At 40.1% G+C, this 19,905-nt stretch overlaps 2 protein-coding genes across 2 annotated transcripts in view; both read right to left on the bottom strand.

The window, feature by feature from the left end:
• Nucleotides 1–16,559, bottom strand: part of ITGA1 (integrin subunit alpha 1) — a 71,552-nt gene extending 54,993 nt beyond the window's left edge. The window contains exon 1 of the mRNA XM_048931309.1: nt 16,373–16,559. Within this exon, the coding sequence (XP_048787266.1) occupies nt 16,373–16,400 (28 nt within the window). The 5' untranslated portion in view covers nt 16,401–16,559. The remainder of the gene's footprint in view (nt 1–16,372) is intronic.
• Nucleotides 1,471–16,352, bottom strand: PELO (pelota mRNA surveillance and ribosome rescue factor). The gene is made up of 2 exons (XM_048931310.1): nt 8,347–16,352; nt 1,471–6,674 (listed from the first exon to the last, which is right to left on the bottom strand). The coding sequence occupies exons 1-2, from the start codon at nt 9,070–9,072 to the stop codon at nt 6,243–6,245; spliced, it is 1,158 nt and encodes a 385-aa protein (XP_048787267.1). The 5' UTR covers nt 9,073–16,352; the 3' UTR covers nt 1,471–6,242.
• Nucleotides 16,560–19,905: the final 3,346 nt, after the last annotated feature.

Raw genomic sequence — 19,905 nt, 5'->3', positions numbered from 1 at the left:
TATTATTATATTTGTAATAACTGATGTCTGAGATTTAAGTGAAAAAGCATAAAGCCTTGCACTTTGGCCAACTTAATGTAATTGTCAGGTTAATAAAAAACAGTGCTTCCATTGAAACATAAGTAGAAATATATAATAAAAACACCTTTCAATATAGTAACTTCTGACTTTTTCTAGCTACTTCTTCTCAATACATTCATCCTCAGAAACTCTGGAACGTTTATTTCAATTACGCTGATATTTTTTCATTAAAAATTGACTACAGACCATGCTGAATGCCTTTGTCTTTCACAAAGCAAGAAATACTGCTTTTGTATTTGTCACACCACATATGATACTTGTCTAGCCATCCCATCAGAAATTGCACTGACTACATAATGAAAGGATTAGCAAGTTCTCTTGAGCTCCCAGTATCACAATTCCTAGTCCCAGGCTTAAGACTCCTCTTCTTTGGATACAAGATTAACCATATTAGCTGGTGTCTTAGAATAGAAAAATTCATTTGGAAGAAACTACAGATATTTCTAACATTCTACTGCTGCTGCTTTCAAGGATGAAAATTCATATTCAACACAGCATCTCATACTTTCTATTATACTGTAACTTTTCATTCTTCCTCACTGCTCTGGAATTTGGGAACATTCCCTCAAGATGCAACTGCTCCTTTTCTGCCTTTTACCACAACTGCCTGAAGTACCATCTGACAGTGAAGCAAGCTGCTGCTGCCCCAGGTTTGGCAGCTCTGTCTGACAGCAGATGCTCTCCCAGTAACAGGTATGGAAAAAAAAATATCTGTTTAAGCTCCTCCCCTCTTACCTACACTATAGCAATACAGCAATTTTGATTCAAGAGAGGAATAAATTATACATGGATAAAGTGCTCATCTTTACAAAAGGGATGGAAGTGTCTTCATAGCAACTATCTGAGTAAGATAAATGACAATGTAATCAGTAAATTTCCCAAACGCACAAATCTGAACACTTATACCACTATTAAATATTTGAGGTCCCTGGCTGAACACTCGGGTCAGTGAAAAAGATAATTATCTTCAGCAGAACCTGTTGCAGGTTTCAAAACTTCAGGAGCCTTTGAAGGAAACATTAGTGAGCAGTTGATAATCAACTATCAGACATTCTAAATGCAGCATTTGTTACCTAGCAACTCTAACTGAAATTTTGAGATCTGTAGATAAGGATCAAGTCTTTGTGGTAAAGTCACCGTTTCAGCTACAAAACACGACCATGAGCTAAGAGTCATTAGCTTTGTCATGAAGACAGACTCACAGAATGGCTTGGGTTGGAAAGGATCTCAAGAATCATCAATACGTTCTTTGAATACATTCTCTTTTTTTTTTTTTTTTTAACACCAACCTGTATTCAGGACTATTTTCTGAATCGCAGAGACTCTGGTTGCAGTATGTTATGCAGGTACAGTCCCAGCTTTAAATCAGTTTTCTTTCCTTTCAAGATCAAAAACCTAAAGATCATCTCCTACATGCCAAGAGATTCAGCACCCGAGTCAGTGTGGAACACTTCTGCAGTATATGGAACAAGTGCTTTGCAGAGATGTTTACAAAACAGGGAGCACTTTTAGCCTAGACCAACAACTTATCAGAAGAGGATCTTAAGCCTCATACCTTCCATTCTGTATTACTCCTTAACCCCTGGACTCTTTCCTCGCTATTCTAGGCTTGTCTTTGAGTAGGAATTGCATTCTGGACCAGAGGAAAAAAAATTCCATAAAGTCCTGCATGTACATTCCTGAAAAGAAGGACTAGTTTCAAGCAATTAACATTCTCTAATGGAAAAGCTACTTTGCCAGAGAATTCTTGATCATTTCTAATTTGACTTCGAGTAACTAATAAAGCAATATGAAAGTAATTACATTAGCTATGAATACAGCATTTCACAAACAGGAGGCAATAAATTAGAGACTCCTGCAGAAAAGTCTGAAAATGCTGGCAGTGTTTGAAAGTCCTGCTTCATGTTGCATTTCCCAGGAGACACTGATTATTTTCAAAAAACAATCAAGTAGCGTTTCAGAGAACTTTCCATCACACTCCATTTTAGGTTAAAAGATGACAATTTTTGATGAAAACTGTACTACATTTCTAGTAAAGACAAGTTCATAAGCTTACAGAGAATATGCACTAAACTTTGTATTCTGGATCGCGAAAGCAGTTATTCACAAATCAAAGTCAATGCCCTACATGAGTCAAGTATAAAAAATGTGGTAAGACTAAGTATTGTGCTTATTAAGCAGTTCTTAGGGCAACTGTCACAAGAAGCTACACAGTCAATGTTTACTCTTTCCTCTACTGAAATAGCCCAGGCTTGACCCATGTCAGAGCCTGAATTAAGAACTGTAACAAAAACCACAAGATCCAAAAGAGTAGGCATTTTCTTAACTCTACACTAGCAGTACAGTAAGCTTGCAAAATACTCTCCTACAATAAACACAGTAGTCTCTAAATCCAGGCTGTGGCTATTAAAATACCAAAGACACAGCAAAATCAACTACTGCAACGACTTCATTTTTACTTTATTCCCATCACCTTAAAGCAAACAGAAAAATCCTAAATCCCAAAAGCATTGAAGACCTTGTCCTAACATTTAACTTTTTAATAACTTGCAGGCATTTTACAGGAACTGAGATAGAACAGAACACCCACAGCTCTGTCATTCTCCACATTAGCACAGTTTATGGCAGAAGAAATATTAATAGTTATGAATCTGAGCCACCTCAACAGCACCCAGATCAGCATTTTAATGCCTTCTTTTCAAAATAAAAATTTTAACTGCATCTTGAAAAAGGGAAACATAAAAGCATCAGAGAATGAGAAAAAAAACAAAGTCTGAAACTTTGCTGTATTTAAGAAGGAAGAAAGTAGATTTCTGAAGAAATTCCTTAATTTCTTTTTAATACAATTTGAAGGAATTCAAATTCTGAATTGTAACAAGGATTCTTATTTGCTAACACTCTAATTGCAGTTTCATGTTGTTAAAACTGCTTTCTTTGATCATCTGTAGAAGAAATAGACCACACACTGGACAAACATAGCTTCATATAAAACAACAGAATGAACATCTTTGGAAAATTTTTCTCCGGTGAAATAAGAAATGTAATCTGCCAAAACAAAATAAAACTACCCTAAAAAAAAAAAAAACAAACAACAAATAAACACATACACACAATCCCATTTATATTCCCACCTTATCTTTATAAAATGTAGCATGTTTGTTGGATGAGTGATGCAGCATCTGGACAGCAATTAAAGAAGCTCAATTCATATGTAAGTCAGAGGAGGCAGCTATAATACACTTTCATAAACAAATGCAAACAAGTGACAGCAGCTGAGAATATGAATTAAATGCTTAAAGTTATTATGATCAGGGCTACTTAACATTTGCAAAAATGATACAAAATGATGAAAATTACCCCAGATTATTGCATGTCCTTAAAAGCATCAGTGAAGTTACATCACAAATTCAGCTGAAGAGCTACTTGGCTGTTGTTATGATGAGAGCAATGAGAGAATGGTCATAAGCTCATTTGTAAGCAGTTCTTAGCTCAAAGAGTGTGTAGCAGTGAACACATAAGAAAGAAAACTTCCCCAAGCCAAATACTATTAAATGGGGTGTAATTTCAATAAATACTTATCTTTTATTTAACTTAATAACCAGCAGGATTATTTTGGTCTTTCTATGATGGCAACATATTATGAAACAGACTTTATCCTATGATATAATAACAAATGGATGAAAATGCCAAAGGTGACAGAATTAATAAATTGGGGTCTGATCTCAGTTAGTTTGCAAGAGTTAAGTCTATGAAGTAAATAAACAGATTTATTATCAAGACAATTTCATGATATATTTTAAAGCTTTCTTCCCAACAAAGACAGTGAGTATTAAAAGTTCTGCAATGTGTAATCATTTATTTTGAAAATTGAGAAACTGGAAGATAAAACAAGCTACTTGCTCAAAGATTTATCTCACAACACAATACAAAACCCAAACTTACATACTACTGAAATTAATAAATAATGGTAAAAAAGCCAACTTCCACATTGTGGACTGGTTTTATTTCATGCATATCTAGTTCAAAAGTAAGTGCTAACAGAATGGGAAAATATTTTTCCTCTGATTTGCAGATAACATGCAAGTTCTGTGTGTTATCTAGACACAGACCTTAAGGTGTTTGCCAAACAAAAATCTTTGTCAATATAGGCTTTCCAGCTATTTAAAATAATTACAATTTTTAAATATATTAACATCCATGGAACTGTGCCAGGTTAAGCATCTGCATGACTGAATATAGCCTACTTTCAAAACTATGCCATTAAGCTGTTTCCTGAAACAGGATGCAGTTGTCTACAAAGTGCATGCATATTTATTTTACTACAAAAATGCTTACAAAACAAGAAATGCCACCCTTCCATACTTCAGACAACTGGATTTGTACTTCTTTTAGAGAGTTAATGACATGATAGCAGTAGCTAGAAAAAGAAAAAATATTTATAACTTTCAAATTCTGCGTAGAATTGTTATTTTAATTACAAAAATAAAAAAAAAAAAACAAGAAAGAATCACTATGATTTATTATTATTTTTTTTTTTTTACCAAATGCTTGCTTGCTTCTCCTTTGTGCATGCTACCATAACATAGGAGACACAGACTTAAAAAAACTGCCATTGTAACTTTCTTACAGAAGTTTACAGTAGAAATTCTCCACAATTTCCTTTTAAAAAATGGAATAGCAATCTTAAATTTGGTCTGGTCTGTAAAAATACCAAACCATTCGACAGCTTGTCTTTTCACATCTGAGGGCTTCCAATTCAGTACAACTTCCTACCAACAAATTAAGGCTGGTGTTTCGGTTTATGTGACTTAGCAATACTTAATATCAAACTCACAGAGCTGGCACAAGTCAGCACTGAGAGCACCGTTACTTTCTTTTTCTATTTGATCTAGCATAAAACTTTCAGGTTTTTGTTATTTGTTCTGTGGTTTTTCCAAATGAAATTTATTTTTAGTCAGTTTCCAGTTCCCTCCTCCACTGCGACATTTAAACAAGGAATGCTTATTTACTCTCACCACCTTCATCACCACACACTGGTTTATACTGAACAAACAATATGCTACGGTCAATTTCACATGCGTATGCACATCAGAATCTGAAAGCAGTTTGTGCTTCTTCACCCTAAGATCTCATTGTTCAAGTGAAGAAATCAGACTCATTGTGGCTTTCACTGAACAAATCAAATAATTGGAGAAGTAACTTTATTTTTACTGTTGTCACTGTCTTAAGCTAAAATTCTACTTATAAGTCTGTAATTTTTATCTCCACATGATAATGCATATGTTTTTAAACAGGTAACAGATTATGAAATTAATTCTATTGCTTGTTGTAAAAAAATTCTAATAAAGACTAGAGACCTGGTTCTTTAAGCCTTACTCATATATTCATATGGCTGCTTAGAACTGGGTACTAATTAGTTTCAGTGCTAATTCATCAGAACACAGTGGTAACACACATCCCTTGACAACTACCCTGTCTACCTCCTCCCAAATCCCCTCAAACAATTTCCCAAAGAGCATTTGGAAAGACTACTGAAACAGACACATTGAGCTTCACAATCTGTCAGGCATCTACTGCCACATTAAAGAGAAAACTGTTACCCTAATGAGTCAAGTTTCTGAAAGATCACTTCAAACATTTCACAGAAAGCCTCTAATAGATGATCCCATTTCTCAACCTTTCTTTTTAGGATATAGTTAATGAGTTCCTAAGAAGACCAAGTATAGTTTGGCTGTCTTACACGATGGATTTTCAATTTGTAATACTGTTTTCACACATTTGAGCTAAAATAAAGAGTCTGACACAGTTTTCTGCTTCATAGTTTATTATCTTTTTGTACACATTCCAGAACATTAAGCTGACAGTCTGCCTTAACATGAAGAATAAGCAGCTTTGGGGACTGAGATCTGTTTCTGGTACTGCTGGAGATCCAGGGTGTAACTTGCAAAACCAGTCAGCTCTAAATCTCAGCATTTCAATCATCTTCACCATAGAATAGACATCAATTTGTGTGGTGAGAAGAAACACATAGTATAAGAAATACTATCAAAAACATAAGTGACATATCATGGTAAATCTGCACACAGTATTTTGGAAGGGAAGACTTTTAATGTCATTTTGATGTCAGTTGGAAGGGATACTGTGAAATGAAGCCACTGTTGTCAATCCTCTTCAGAGCTAGACTCATTCTCTTGGTCAGAGAGCTCAGCAACAGGGAAGCGCAGGATAGCTGCTACCCCTGTCAGCTGGCCAAGCTGCTCCCCAGACACATGAAGGCTGGAGAAAATTCGCACTGTGCCCATGTTCTCCCGTACACTATCTACCAATTTAACATATCGGGCACGTGTAGCCACATCCTGGTGCCGGAAGAGCTCATCACTGATCAACAAAGTATCAATGGCCATGGCTTCATTGGCCTTTTCCACGTGTTTTAGGCCATAAAAAGCCCGGTCAGGCTCATGCTGCAACATTTTATAGAAGTCATCTAAGGCTTTGACCTCACCAGCAGCCTTAGTATCAGAGAGACGGCTAGTTACAGCTGGGTCACAAAGTGCCTCCTTCAGTGCGTACTTATGTCCTGATGATGAATGCACCTGGAGTAAACAAAATCAGAGATTCTTTCTTTAGTACAACATACAATTCTCTTGAATAGCCAACCACAAGTAGCTTCCACAGTACATACTTATCTTGATAATAACCAACTTGTCTCTTCCTTGAACTCTACAACTCTTTTCTTAATTCTTCTCCTACAATGCAAAGCTTAACCTAAAACTACAAACTGTATTTTAAGTGTACAAAAAAAAATGGATTCTCTTCTTCAGAAACTTTCCTGAATAAGCAAGCTCCTGCCTAAGGCAGGAGCATCTCAGAATACTGAGAAAACTTAACCCTCTTTATTTTAAAACATACAAGATGACCTCTTAAGACTGAAGACATCCAGCACAAAAGCATTAAGTCCAGTGTAACTGCATATTTCTATGTTTGCTTTTACACATTATCATCACTTTCCTGTATGTGCAAGAACAGACTTCTTAGTGTAATTTAAGACTACCAAACCTTATGACCATTAAGAATAGGACCCTCCCCATTCTGAAAGTACAGATTAGGCCTGCAAGAATCCTTATGAAAGGGAAAACTTACTTTTTCAATCTGACTTCGCCTATTTCAGTGAAAGGTAAAAACAAACAAACAAACAACAACAACAAAAAAACAACAAAAGACTCCAACCATTAGAATCAAGAATATGAAGAAATATTATGGTCCACACAATCTATATCTAACAGCAACATTAACTAACCCACACCACTTCCCTTCCTCTTTAAAAACCTTAAGAAAGATGCAATGAAATTTACATGCTATACAGCATGGCCGATTAACACTATAGTTAAACTGCTTTTCAATTTGTATTTCACTTTTAATTGTGCATTAAATATGTATTTAAAGCCAATTATTTCCTACATTTCCTGCTAAGTTACCCTAGGAAAAAAACATTAATACTGATTACAGGATCACAGAATCAATCACCAAGGCCGGAAATGACCTACAAGATCATCCAGCCCAACCACCAACCACCAATCAACAATAGTTCTCACTAAAGCATACCCCTCAACACAAAACCCAAATTCCTTGAACACCTCCAAGGTTGGTGACTCCACCACCTCTCTGGGCAGCCCATTCCAGTGCCTGACCACTCTTCAGTAGTATTTTCTAGTGTCCTAAATCTCCCCTGGTGCAGCTTGAAGCCATTCCCTCCAGTCCTATCACCAGTTACATGAGAGAAGAGCCAACCCCCAGCTCACTACAACCTCCCTTCAGGTGGTTATAGAGAGCAATAAGGTCTCCCCTGAGCCTCCTCTTCTCCAGACTGAACAATTCCAGCTCCTTCAGCTACTCCACATAAGGCCTGTGCTCCAGACCCTTCACCAGCTTTGTTGCCCTTCTTTGAACCTGCTCCAGGGCCTCAATGTCTTCCTAGCAGTAAGGGGCCCAAAACTGGACACCACTGTTTCTGTGATTCTGTGTGTGATTCCGTGTGAAGTTATCCGAGGAAAGAAAAATCTCTGAATGTTGCCTAACTACTTTGTAACTTGAGAGGCATGACAATATGCCTTTCTATTACAGCATCCCTTACGATGCTGTAGTAGAAAATTATTTTCTCCAGTAAGGGTATTATTTCCCCATCTTCCTTGCATTTCTTTTCTGTTAGCACAGACAACAGCTCTTAACCCACTTCTTAAACTTTTTAAAGACAATGTATCTCCTTACCTGTAAAAACTTGGATCTGTTCTCCAGTAAAAGTTTGTTGTCAGTCTTGACTGCCTGCTGGAACATGTAATCACAGAACTGCTCTCGAACGAAGCCTGGGCTGGCCACCAGGACACACTTCACCACCTCAAAGTTGATGTGCCGCTGGATGGCCTGCACCACCTGTTCGTAAAACCTCTCTAGGGCCCGGTCATGTTGGCTGCAGTTTCCTTTCCGTTTGCGGGGGATGTTCACTTCCACCTTGGCACGAGTGAGGGTCATGCTGGGGGTAACCAGGCAGACGTGAGCCAAGCCTTCCTGCATGACCACGGCTGCCACATCAGCGCTCCACGCTGGATCGCAGGCTTGCTCGATGCGCTCCAGCACCACGCTGTCCCACTGCTTCTTTGCCAGCGTGAACTGCCGGTTGGGCTCCAGCTCGATGGTGTGGTAGGCCCCCATCTTGACGTACTCATTCTCCTGGATGTTGGTGCCTTTGACCCGCAGCTGGCAGGCCTGCGAGTCGAAGTCGATGGTCTCCACACAGAGGGTGAGGGTGGTGCGGATGCGGTTGCTGCCCACGCTGCCCGTGGACGACTCGGTCTGCACTTTGCGGATGGTGGAGGCCCGCAAGCTGTCACCCACCTGCAGCAGATTGTAGGTGTGCCACATGTCCTCCGGCTCCTCGGGGATCAGCGTCACCTGCCCCGCATTATCCTTCTCCAGGTCTTTCCTCACCAGCTTCATCCTGCCGGCGCCTTCTCTCTTCAGCAGCGGCGGCAGCGGCCCAGCCGGTCTGCCCGACCCGGGAGGCTTAGCGGCGGGGCCGAGCGGGACGTACTCGCTACTGACCGGGCAGCCAGGGGCCTATCTCCTGACAACTGACGGCACGCGGCCCCGCGGCGAAATCCGGGCCCCTCGCAGCAGCGGCGACGCGGCTCGTCCAGGCCCCTGAGCCACCACCTCGCCTCACAGCGTGCGCATGCGCAGCGCCTGCCACCACCCTCCCCAAGCGTACGCTCCAAAGCCCGTAGGGAGCCGGTAGAACGCGCGCGGACGGCAGTCCTTTTGCATGGCACGCATGCGCAACGTCTCCCGCGCGCCGCCAACTCAACCATTCGGAGCTGGCGCATGCGCAACGGCGGCAGCGTTCAGCCACTCCCGTCCGGAGAGCAGGGGGCGGCTCCCGCCCGTGCTGCGAGTGCTCCGGTCTGTCAGAAAGCCTGAGACGGGGGAAGGGCTGTCCTGGTGCTGCTCCGTGCTGTGAGGCAGGGAGCGGGGGGGACAACTAAGTAGTTTTACAGGCATGTACGTGTGGAAGGTCATGGGTACGGATAATGGAGATGAGAACAGTACAGCTAAATAGCTGATTTCCTTGCTGTGATAAGAGAACGCTGTGATACTTTAGAATCACATCAAACAGCAATGGTATCTAACATCTGAGGCACAAAAGAGGTGACTAGAGAGATCACGTTTACAGACCGCAATGAAAACCAGTTCAAAGTAACGCTAAAACCTGAACTGTTAGTTTGACTTTACTCTTAGAAAGAGCTTAAGGGTTTTGGTTGAACTGGCACTATCTTTCTTTATACATCCTATCTTCACTTATGTTCAAACATGCTCAAAAACTTGAGCTCCTTGCTGAATCTTCTGGTGGCTGCAGTCAAAATGAGACAGCTCTGAGAACCATAATTCATTAAAAGCTTGATGCTTTGATGTTCCCAATTCAATTTGCAGCCTGGACAAGTTTAACAAAGCAAAAATGATATAAAAAACTGTTGATACTGTTGTGCGAATTCTGCTAATTTTGAAATAGTGCTGAACGCTGTTTTCAGAAGGAACGTTGCAAATTTATTAAGAATGAGGGAGAACTGAGAAGAATGGAGACTAAAAGGATGTTTTTGTATGAAAAAAAAAGAAAAGTGAAAATATTTGATAAAAGAGAAGTTATGCTTCTTTCTAAGTGTATCAGGGCAACTGGAGCAGATAAAGTAAGTTCTGAATGTCTATACTTTAGCCATAACTGAAAAGCAAGAGATATCCTCTTAACAGTTTTAAATTTGCTGCTTTCCTCCTGGTTAAGAGCAACTCTCTGGTTTCCTTTAGTTTCTTAAGAAAATATTCCTAACAAGGAAAATAATTGGACTGAAGGATTTAATGAGATACAAGATTAGCGTTAGCAAAAATCATGTCTCCCATTATGTTGTTATTCATGTAAATCATAGGAATTTCTCTAAAGTATCTGGCACTGGCCACTGATTAGAACAGGACACTGAACTCATATCTGGCCCAGTGACATGCATTCAGTGTTCCTAATCTTGATACTGATGTAAAAACAACTTTATCAGATATTACATAACAGGATTTATTTATGAGACCTCAAACTCTCTTCCTATGAGTACACATGCTTAACTGTTAGCATGAGTACTTTCACAGAAGGAAACTGGACCACCCAAGGGAATAAAACATAAGCACACACATAACTATTTGTTTAATTTGGGCTTGTGCATACTCATAATTTGTATTAACGTTTTGTGGCTTAGGTGGAGACTGCATTTAGCTTCTCAGGAACTCCTTTTGTTTGTCTATGCAAATGCTATACTTATGGTGAGTTTTCTTTATATTCTTTGCAGTTAGGAAGTTGCAAGGGTAGACTTCACACTATTCTGTCAATAAAAATATCCATAGGTATATTAGCATTCCACATTGGTATTTATTTTTCTTCCTTTACTGCCTTGCTTTTACAAACTTTTTTCCACTTGTTGGTTCTGGTTTAATTTTCACTAGCAGCCTTACATCCTTAGAGATGCTACACATTTCAGAGAAAGTTTGCAAGTTGGAAATTAGTATCTGAAAAAATAAGGGTTCAGCTCATGGAAGCAGGTGACTTATTGCCAAGCACAAATGCTGCATAAAAGTAACAACCAAACCAATAAACACTCAATAAAGTTACCTCTCAACATATTAATTTGTTGCTGCATAGGCATTTTGAGATGTGCTTAAATACTTTCTCAAATAAATAATGAGATTTTATACAGTTGGGAACAATGTTCCACAAGTATTTAGCAACTGTAAACTTAAATGGTGTTATCTAAAATTAGCAAGCCCATTGTCACTTACAAAGGAACACATTTATTAGATGAATATGCTCTGCCTACTCTGGTGAAAAGTAATTACTGAATATTGTTATTTGTTTGAATATTAGAGAAAAAGCAGCAGAAGAAAGAAAACATCTCCAAAAATTTAAGCACATGTAACTAAGTTCGTAAGTGCATACTAATTTTGTAAAGAGAGCTATGAAGTTAATGTCCATAGAGTCAAGTTTTAAATTTTATGGTGTGTTCCAGTCTTGTTGAAAAACTAAGTTGAGATGTCATATCTGAGATCTTTCTGTTTATCACTTAAAAAAAGTAATAATAGATAGTAGTAATTGCATCAATTTATCATCCATTTTAATCGCATTTCTGAGTGCATTGCAAAACAAGAATGGTGGCAAGCAAATACTTCTAGGAGTGTTATAAGGCTCTGAACATACTTAAGACACACAATCCTGTATCTTCAAGTTTTGATCATCTACCTTATGAAGAAGGGATGTATTTTGGTCAGACAGGTTATGTTCCTATGAGACCCAATCCGACCCACCACCTGCCCCCACCACTTCTATTATAGGTAGAATCATGCAAAAAACATTAAAGTCCTGGACAAAAAAGAGTGAGAAAGTTCCACTGAGAAAGATTATCAAATACAGGGGGAACTCTGTTGAGAGATTTATGGATGCTATTATTGTAAGAGCAAATGAGCAGATGAAAGTAGAGAGTAAAACTGGTAAAAAATCAGTTTTCATTCTTTTCCTTCATCCAAAGTCCTGCTTATGCAGTTTCAGGACTCCTTCCTTTTCTGTGGAAATGAAGTTCTACAGCTATTTCTTTTTGATTACTGGTCTTTTGTATTATAAAGACAAGTATAGATTCTTACTTAATACCAACAACATGATTACCAGTGAGGAGAGAAAAAATTTGAGAAAGTATCAGAATAAGCATAAGAATATAAATGAAGAATTATCAAAAGTAATGGAACTCCTTTGGCTAGGTTTCTTCCTTCATCTTCTTTCAATCAGAGCTTGCGGAAATTGCAGCAGATCCCTACTGAAACCACATAAACTGAAGCCAAGTAAAAAAAACCTTAACCAACCCTGACAAGTGTTAATCCAACTTCATAAAAACTTGAAGTGAAGGAGATTATGGAGGTGTTTTTTAAGTAATCTACTCTAGGAATTTACCTTGTTCTTTGTTGGACATAGAAAACCAAGTGCATAAACTCTTTATATTGGACTTCATATATTGAATATGTTGGTTTATAGAGCTATTGCTCTCATGAAAGAAAAGAAACACTGACATTGGAAAAATATTCTTATATAATAGTACTGTTGTAAAAACATAGATTTGAAACACTCACAGCTTGCTATTTTCTCTCTCTTACATAAACAAGCCTAATTTGTTCAGTCTTTCTTCATTGATTGCATTTCGTCAACTCTTATCACAGAACTGTAGGAATTGCAAGGGACCTCTGGTGATCATCTAGTCCAATCCCTTCCTAAAGCAGATTCCGTACATAGGAAAGAACCCAGGTGGGTTTTGAGTATCTTTAGAGAAGGAGACACCACAATCTCTTTGGGCAGCTGTTTCCAGTGTTCCATCGCCCTCAAAATAAGTTTTTCCTCATGTTTGCGTGGAATTTCCTGTGTTGCAGTTTGTGCCTACTGCCCCTGGATCTGTCACTGGGCACCACTGGAAAGAGCCTGGCTCTCCCCGCTTGACACTCACTTTCTAAATATTAATAATTAGATTAATAACATCAGTCTGCTCTTTTCCATTCTGAATAGTCCCAGGTTTCACATCCTATCCACATAAGGGTGGAGTTATTCCAGGCCCCTAGTAATCTTTGTGGCCCTTCACTAGACTCTTTCTGTAAGTTTCTTGTCTATTTTGAAGCTCAGACCTGGACACAGTATTCCACATTGGCCTCATAGGGGCAAAATAGAGGGAGAGAAAACGCCACCTCAACTTGCTGGTCACGCTCTTTTAAATTCACCTTAGGGATACCATCGGCCTTCTCAGCCACAAGGAAACACTGCTGGCTCATGGTCAAGCTGTTGTCTACTGAGATTCCCAGGTCCTTCTCTACAGAGTTCCTTTCCAGCAGGTTGTCCTTTGTTGTCCTGAAACTTGTACAGATACACGCTTTTATTCCTCCCCAGGTAAAGGACTCCACACACTCATCCCCTTGTTGAAGTTTGTCTCCACCCAACTTTCAAGCCTGTCCAGGTCATGCTGAATGGCAACATAGCCTTCTGATGTGTTAGCCACTCCTCCTACTTTCATATCATCAGCATACTTGCTGAGGATTCCCTTTCATCCAAGACAGGCTCACGACTTCTCTGTGCATTCTTGTCTGTTTATTTGCATTTCTCTTACTTCCTTTACCTCTGGGTTTTTAGAGTCCTGGCAAATACTGAGTTAACTAAAACCAAAGTCAGTATGAATACACAAACACACTTCTATACTTTTCCTTTACTCTAGCATGGTTTTGACTTCTAGTGCATGCTATAAAAATAAGGAATTGGCTGGAGGACCGCACCCAGAGAGTTGTCAATGGCTCAGTGTCCAAATGGAGACTGGTGATGAGTGGGATACCTCAAGGCTTGGAGTTGAAAGCAGTGTCATCTTTGTAGGTGACATGGACAGTGGAATCAAGTGCACCCTGCAAGTGTGTAGATGACACCAAGCTGAGTGTTGCAGTTCACTAGAACTAGAAGCAAGGGATGCCATCCAGGGGGACCTGACAGGCTTGAGCTATGGGCCCATACCAACCTCATGAAGTTGAACAAGGCCAAGTGCGAGGTCCTGCACCTGAATAGGGGCAATCCCAAGCACAAATACAGGCTGGACAGAGAATGGCTTGAAAGCAGCCCTGAGAAGAAGGATTTGGGAATATTGGTTGATGAAAGACTCAATGTGAGCCAGCAATGTGCACTTGCAGCCCAGAAGGCCAACCGCATCCTGGGTTGCATCAGAAGAAACACGAGCAGCCTGCTGGTCGAGGGATGTGATTCTGGCCTTCTATTTACTCCGTTCTCATGGGCCCCTCTTAGAGTGCTGTGTCCAGTTCTGGAGCCCCCAGCACAAGAAGGACATGGAGTTGTTGGAACAGGTCTAGAGGAGGGCCACAAAGATGATTAGTGGGCTGGAGAACCTCTCTATGAGGACAGCCTGAGAGAGCTGGGCTCTTCTGCCTGGAGAAAAGAAGGCTCCAAGGAGACCTTATAGCAACCTTGTAGTACTGAGGAAGGAACCTCCAGGAAAGCTGAGGAGGACTTTTTATAAGGGTAGGTAGCAACAGGATGGAAAATCAGCTTTAAGCTGGAAGAGGGTAGATTTAGACTGGATATTAGGTAGAGATTATTTATTGTGAGGGTGGTGAGACATTGGAAGTCATTCAAGTCCAGGCTGTATGGGGCTTTGAGTCTGTTCTAGGTGTCCCCATCACTAGCAGGTGATTGGAAATGATCTTAAAGTTGTCTCTTCCAACTCAAGTCATTCAATGAATCTATGATAGTATTTGCTTTATTTTTCCCTTTCTAAGAAAAAGCATGTAATTAATTTGCATTATTATTCTGCTGTAATTTTAAATCCCCTTGTCTGTATTTTTCTGACATTGTTTTATTTATATATGACATTCTCTCTTATTTACCTGAGATGCTTTGAATCCTGTTCCTCTTATCTGTAATGCCTTAGCTTTTTTTAAAGTTTATTCTCTTTCACATCAACTACTAATGGAATTGGTCAGGACCCATCCTTGAGATGCACTCCTATTTGATAATACACCTCTTTTTTTTTTTTTTCCCTTTACTTAATCAAAGTTCTACTTTACTACTTTAATAAATTATTCACTGGTATTACCAGTGGCAACTTTGAAAATCTGAAAAAGAAGTGGCACACTAAATTGTTGCCACTGAATAAAGCAGACCTCTTTAAAGAATGACAAACACATCGTGGCGAATATTGTTGTGTAGTACAAGTAATAATGACATCTATGAACAAGAGCTAAATATTGCAGAACTATGTTCAGATTCCCACATGTTCACATACCAGTTATTTCTTGCACAATAAGCACAGTGAAGAGGAAAAAAAACCTTGTCTTGCCTTTTCCCCACTTACTGCTGCCTGCATTTTGATTATTCTTATGAAATGGATTTCTTCCTCTGTACTGATTCAGGTTCGCTGTGTTCTAGTTGCTAGCTCAAGAGCTGCTGTGGAGTTCTGTGTCAAAGTTTCTAAGCACATGAATCCCAGTATTGCCTTACACTCTTTCCCACTGGAAAGAGTGAAATCCCTTGGATTTCCCTGATTCTAGTTCCAAAGCATTACTACAGACATATATACTAGGGGAGGGGGAAGCAATTTTTGTTTCTTGTCATGCTTGTTTTACTGAAAAAGAAAGTAAATCCCCAACAATAAATGAAACCCTAAAAGGCAATATTACATATTTCAGTTCCGGATGAACTAATTTTTCCTCAAGTTAACCAGGCAGTTAACTGTTTCCTTACATTCCCCTTTACCATGCATGATATCTTTGAATCTAATAGGAGAAAAACAGAAAAGCTCTAAAAATAATAATAATAATAATTAAAAAAAAGTGTTGCAGGGTGCTTTTCTTTTTCCAAGCCAGTGCCAATTACAGTATTTCTTCTCACCTATTCGTCTTCATCTAGCAGCACTTTTCTTTCCCCCGCACGACTGCATGATTGTTGTAGGGATCAAAGTTCTCAGACAAAAAACCCGAAGTAGTACCTCACGAACTCCTGCGGGAGGGCTAGATGGAGCAGAGCATTCCCGGGGCAGGCAGGCAGGGAAAGAGCGAAGGACCAGAGGCAGGGGGAACTCGATCTCTGGAGTGCCAGAACCCCACATTTTCTTCCCCCTCCCGAAGAAAGGAGGACTACTGCCCGGACCAGGGTTTTCAAAGTTAAGAGAGGGGCTTTCCTCACCTGTCAGCATCCAGTAGGAGGCAGCCATGCCTGGGCTCCTGCGAGCCACGGGCCGGGAGCCCCGGGCCGAGATAGGAGCGATGGACGGGAGCGATCTTGCCGCCGGCACGCCCGGCAGTGGCTGTGCTGCGAGTGGAGTTCAGCTCTCTGCGCCTCCAGTCCGCCTCGCAGCCGAGTTAGGCATTTCCTGTTTGTTATTCAGTCCTTACGGCTTTTTTTTTTTTCTTTTTTTTTTTTTCCTTCACATCAAGAGGAATTTTACTTCTCCCCCCACCATCGCCGCGCAAAACTTTCCTCCCACCTAAGCCACCAAAGACCTCTTAGCGTTGGAAACCACCCCCCTTCTCTTAACCCAGCTCGAAGATGTACAAATAAAGCCAACCCTCTCCCCTTCTAAGTCTCCGACTACAGCCGTTGGAAAGCAGAGCAGACCTTAAAGGGGCATCTGCCGGCTTGCAATTAATTAGTAATGCCTCCCAATAGTCAACCCCCTCAGTAGAACAGGAGAGACCTGGGCATGCTTCACTGTCACCTCTCTCCCCCTTCTCAGCAGAAGAAAAACATTTCTGACTACAGGTCAAATTTAGTTTTTCTTTCCTGCAGCTCTGGAAATGAAATAGCTCTCCAGAGGGCAATTTTCCCAAATCTTTGTGCCTCTCTATACTATATACTAGGGAAATACCATGCAACTGCCTTTGTCCTTGTCTACTGGACATTCACATGGCATTGTATTACTGAAGTCTTCATTGGAAAGGGCTCTAGCCACACCATTCAAGTTGCAGAAAGCAATGTTAAGAATATGGAGGAAGAAGATCAGCCCACTGTAAGTGATGATCAGGTCTGAGACCATCTAAATAAAGAATCTGAAGGTGCACAGGTCCATGGGAACCAAAAAGATCTATCTACAGGTTCTGAAGAAACTGGCAGACAAATTTGCCAAGCCACTATCCACATTTGAAAGGTCATGACAGTTTGGTGAAATTCCAGCTGACTGAAGAGAGGAAACATAAAACCCATTTTCAAGAAGGGAAAAAAAGAAAATCCAGGGAACTACAGGTGAGTGAGTCTCATCTCTATGCCTGACAAGATCATGGAGCACATGGAAGATAAAGATTAGGTGATTGGTGGTAACCAGCATGACTTCACCAAGGGCAAGTCATGCCTGACGAACTTGGAGGCCTGTTTTGATGGAGATCAGTGGTAAAGGAGGAGCAACTGACGTTGTCTATAGGGACTTGTGCAAAGCATCTCATACTGACCCACATTACATCCTTGTTGCAAATCTGGAGAAAAATGGATTTGATGGATGGACCACTCAGTGGATAAGGAATTGGCTGGAGGACCGCACCCAGAGAGTTGTCAATGGCTCAGTGTCCAAATGGAGACTGGTGATGAGTGGGATACCTCAAGGCTTGGAGTTGAAAGCAGTGTCATCTTTGTAGGTGACATGGACAGTGGAATCAAGTGCACCCTGCAAGTGTGTAGATGACACCAAGCTGAGTGTTGCAGTTCACTAGAACTAGAAGCAAGGGATGCCATCCAGGGGGACCTGACAGGCTTGAGCTATGGGCCCATACCAACCTCATGAAGTTGAACAAGGCCAAGTGCGAGGTCCTGCACCTGAATAGGGGCAATCCCAAGCACAAATACAGGCTGGACAGAGAATGGCTTGAAAGCAGCCCTGAGAAGAAGGATTTGGGAATATTGGTTGATGAAAGACTCAATGTGAGCCAGCAATGTGCACTTGCAGCCCAGAAGGCCAACCGCATCCTGGGTTGCATCAGAAGAAACACGAGCAGCCTGCTGGTCGAGGGATGTGATTCTGGCCTTCTATTTACTCCGTTCTCATGGGCCCCTCTTAGAGTGCTGTGTCCAGTTCTGGAGCCCCCAGCACAAGAAGGACATGGAGTTGTTGGAACAGGTCTAGAGGAGGGCCACAAAGATGATTAGTGGGCTGGAGAACCTCTCTATGAGGACAGCCTGAGAAAGCCAAGATAACTTTTTATAAGGTCAAGTAGCAGCAGGACGGAGGGAAGTGGCTTTAAACTGGAAGAGGGTAGATTTAGACTAGATATTAGGAAGAAATTCTTTATTGTGCATATGATGACACAGTGGAACAAGTTGCTCAGTAAAGCTGACAATGCCCCCTCCCTGGAAGCATTCAAGGCCAGGCTAGATGGGGCTTTGAATGACCTGATCTAGAAGGAGGTGTCCCTGCCTATAGCAGGGGGGTCAGTACTAGTTGTTCTTAAAGGTCCCCTCCAACCCAAACCATTCAATGATTCTTTGATTGTATGATCTTCTCCCTTCTCTGCAACTTGAATGACTTCACTAATAAATTATAAAGATAATCAGTCAGATTCCAGCCTGGGAGTAGGAGCTTTTGGGGTTCAATAAACACTCAGTAAAATACCACCTTGCAGGACTTTATTTTCATATTTTCCAAATTATGCTCAGGTTACCTGACCTCCCTTTATCAGTGTGTGAGTTCTTACATTGCAGCTACAGAAAAATGATTTAATTGTTCACAGAACAAAAGGAGCAACGGTCTCTCAATCAAGAGAAAGAGAAGTCAAAATACTCTGTGGATTTGGGGATCTTCTTGCTACTATAAATAATAGAACAGAGAGTTTGGTGAATAAGTGGAAGGTAGTGGAATTTTTCTAAGTTCCTTGGGGACTCGTAAACTACAGCTGTTCATAATCACTACAATAGCTAAAGACATCTTCCAACTTCTGTCTTACGTTTTATGAGGACACATTGAATGCACTTTTATTTGTAGACTGTGGAAATGCAAATTGTAGAAAATAGTGCACAGTTTTAAACCTGGATTTAAGAGCTCAGGTCCCAGTTCAGGAATAATTTATGCATATGCTTGCCTTTAGATATTATGTAATATCTAATCTAATTACCACAGTGGGACTACTCAAAGTTAATGAAATTAGGCACATATGTTACTTTTGCTGAATGAAGATATTAGATATGTTGGCCACAATTTAAGGAAGTAAACGCGTTTTTTTTTTTTTTTTTTTTTAGTTAAAATATTTAGGCATAAAACAAAAGAATTCAAACAAAAAGATGAGATTTTGGAAAAATCTGTCATTTCTTTTTTTTTTTTCTTTTTTTTTTTTAGATCAAGTTACTTACAGTTTTAGACTGGTTTCAGAGAATAACATCTTGTACTGTTATTTTAAAAACAAACATTTGTATTCTTTCTGTATCATTATACTTCAACTAAATGCACGTGGAGAAGTTGAGTTTGCTTCAATTCTGTGAAAGATTTCTGTCTGTAATGCTGGTCAGCTACTCCAGTGGACAAACAGGGAGACGAAGTACTTGCACATGGATTAAATTATTCAATTCAAACCTATTTGAACTAGCTGTAAATGATAGTTAGTACTTATGTAGGGAATGCACACCATGGTGGAGGGTAAGGCTTCTTGAGATTAAAATCAAACATTCCTGATGTAAGATTGCTTCTGATTTCCTCTAAATTCTTCTGCTTATTATTTTTTATATTTTATTTTCTCATA

This window comes from Lagopus muta, chromosome Z, assembly GCF_023343835.1.
Source record: "Lagopus muta isolate bLagMut1 chromosome Z, bLagMut1 primary, whole genome shotgun sequence".
NCBI classification, from domain to species: Eukaryota; Metazoa; Chordata; class Aves; order Galliformes; family Phasianidae; genus Lagopus; species Lagopus muta.
Note: the sequence above shows the minus strand (reverse complement) of the source record. Positions and strands in the feature narration are given on the sequence as shown.

Bases quoted from the DNA above. Each gene is read 5' to 3' on its own strand.
- PELO (XM_048931310.1), bottom strand. From the start codon at position 9,072: ATGAAGCTGGTGAGGAAAGACCTGGAGAAGGATAATGCGGGGCAGGTG. The intron at 6,675-8,346 runs GTAAGGAGATAC...TGTTTACTCCAG, and splicing joins ACAGATCCAAGTTTTTACAG to GTGCATTCATCATCAGGACA.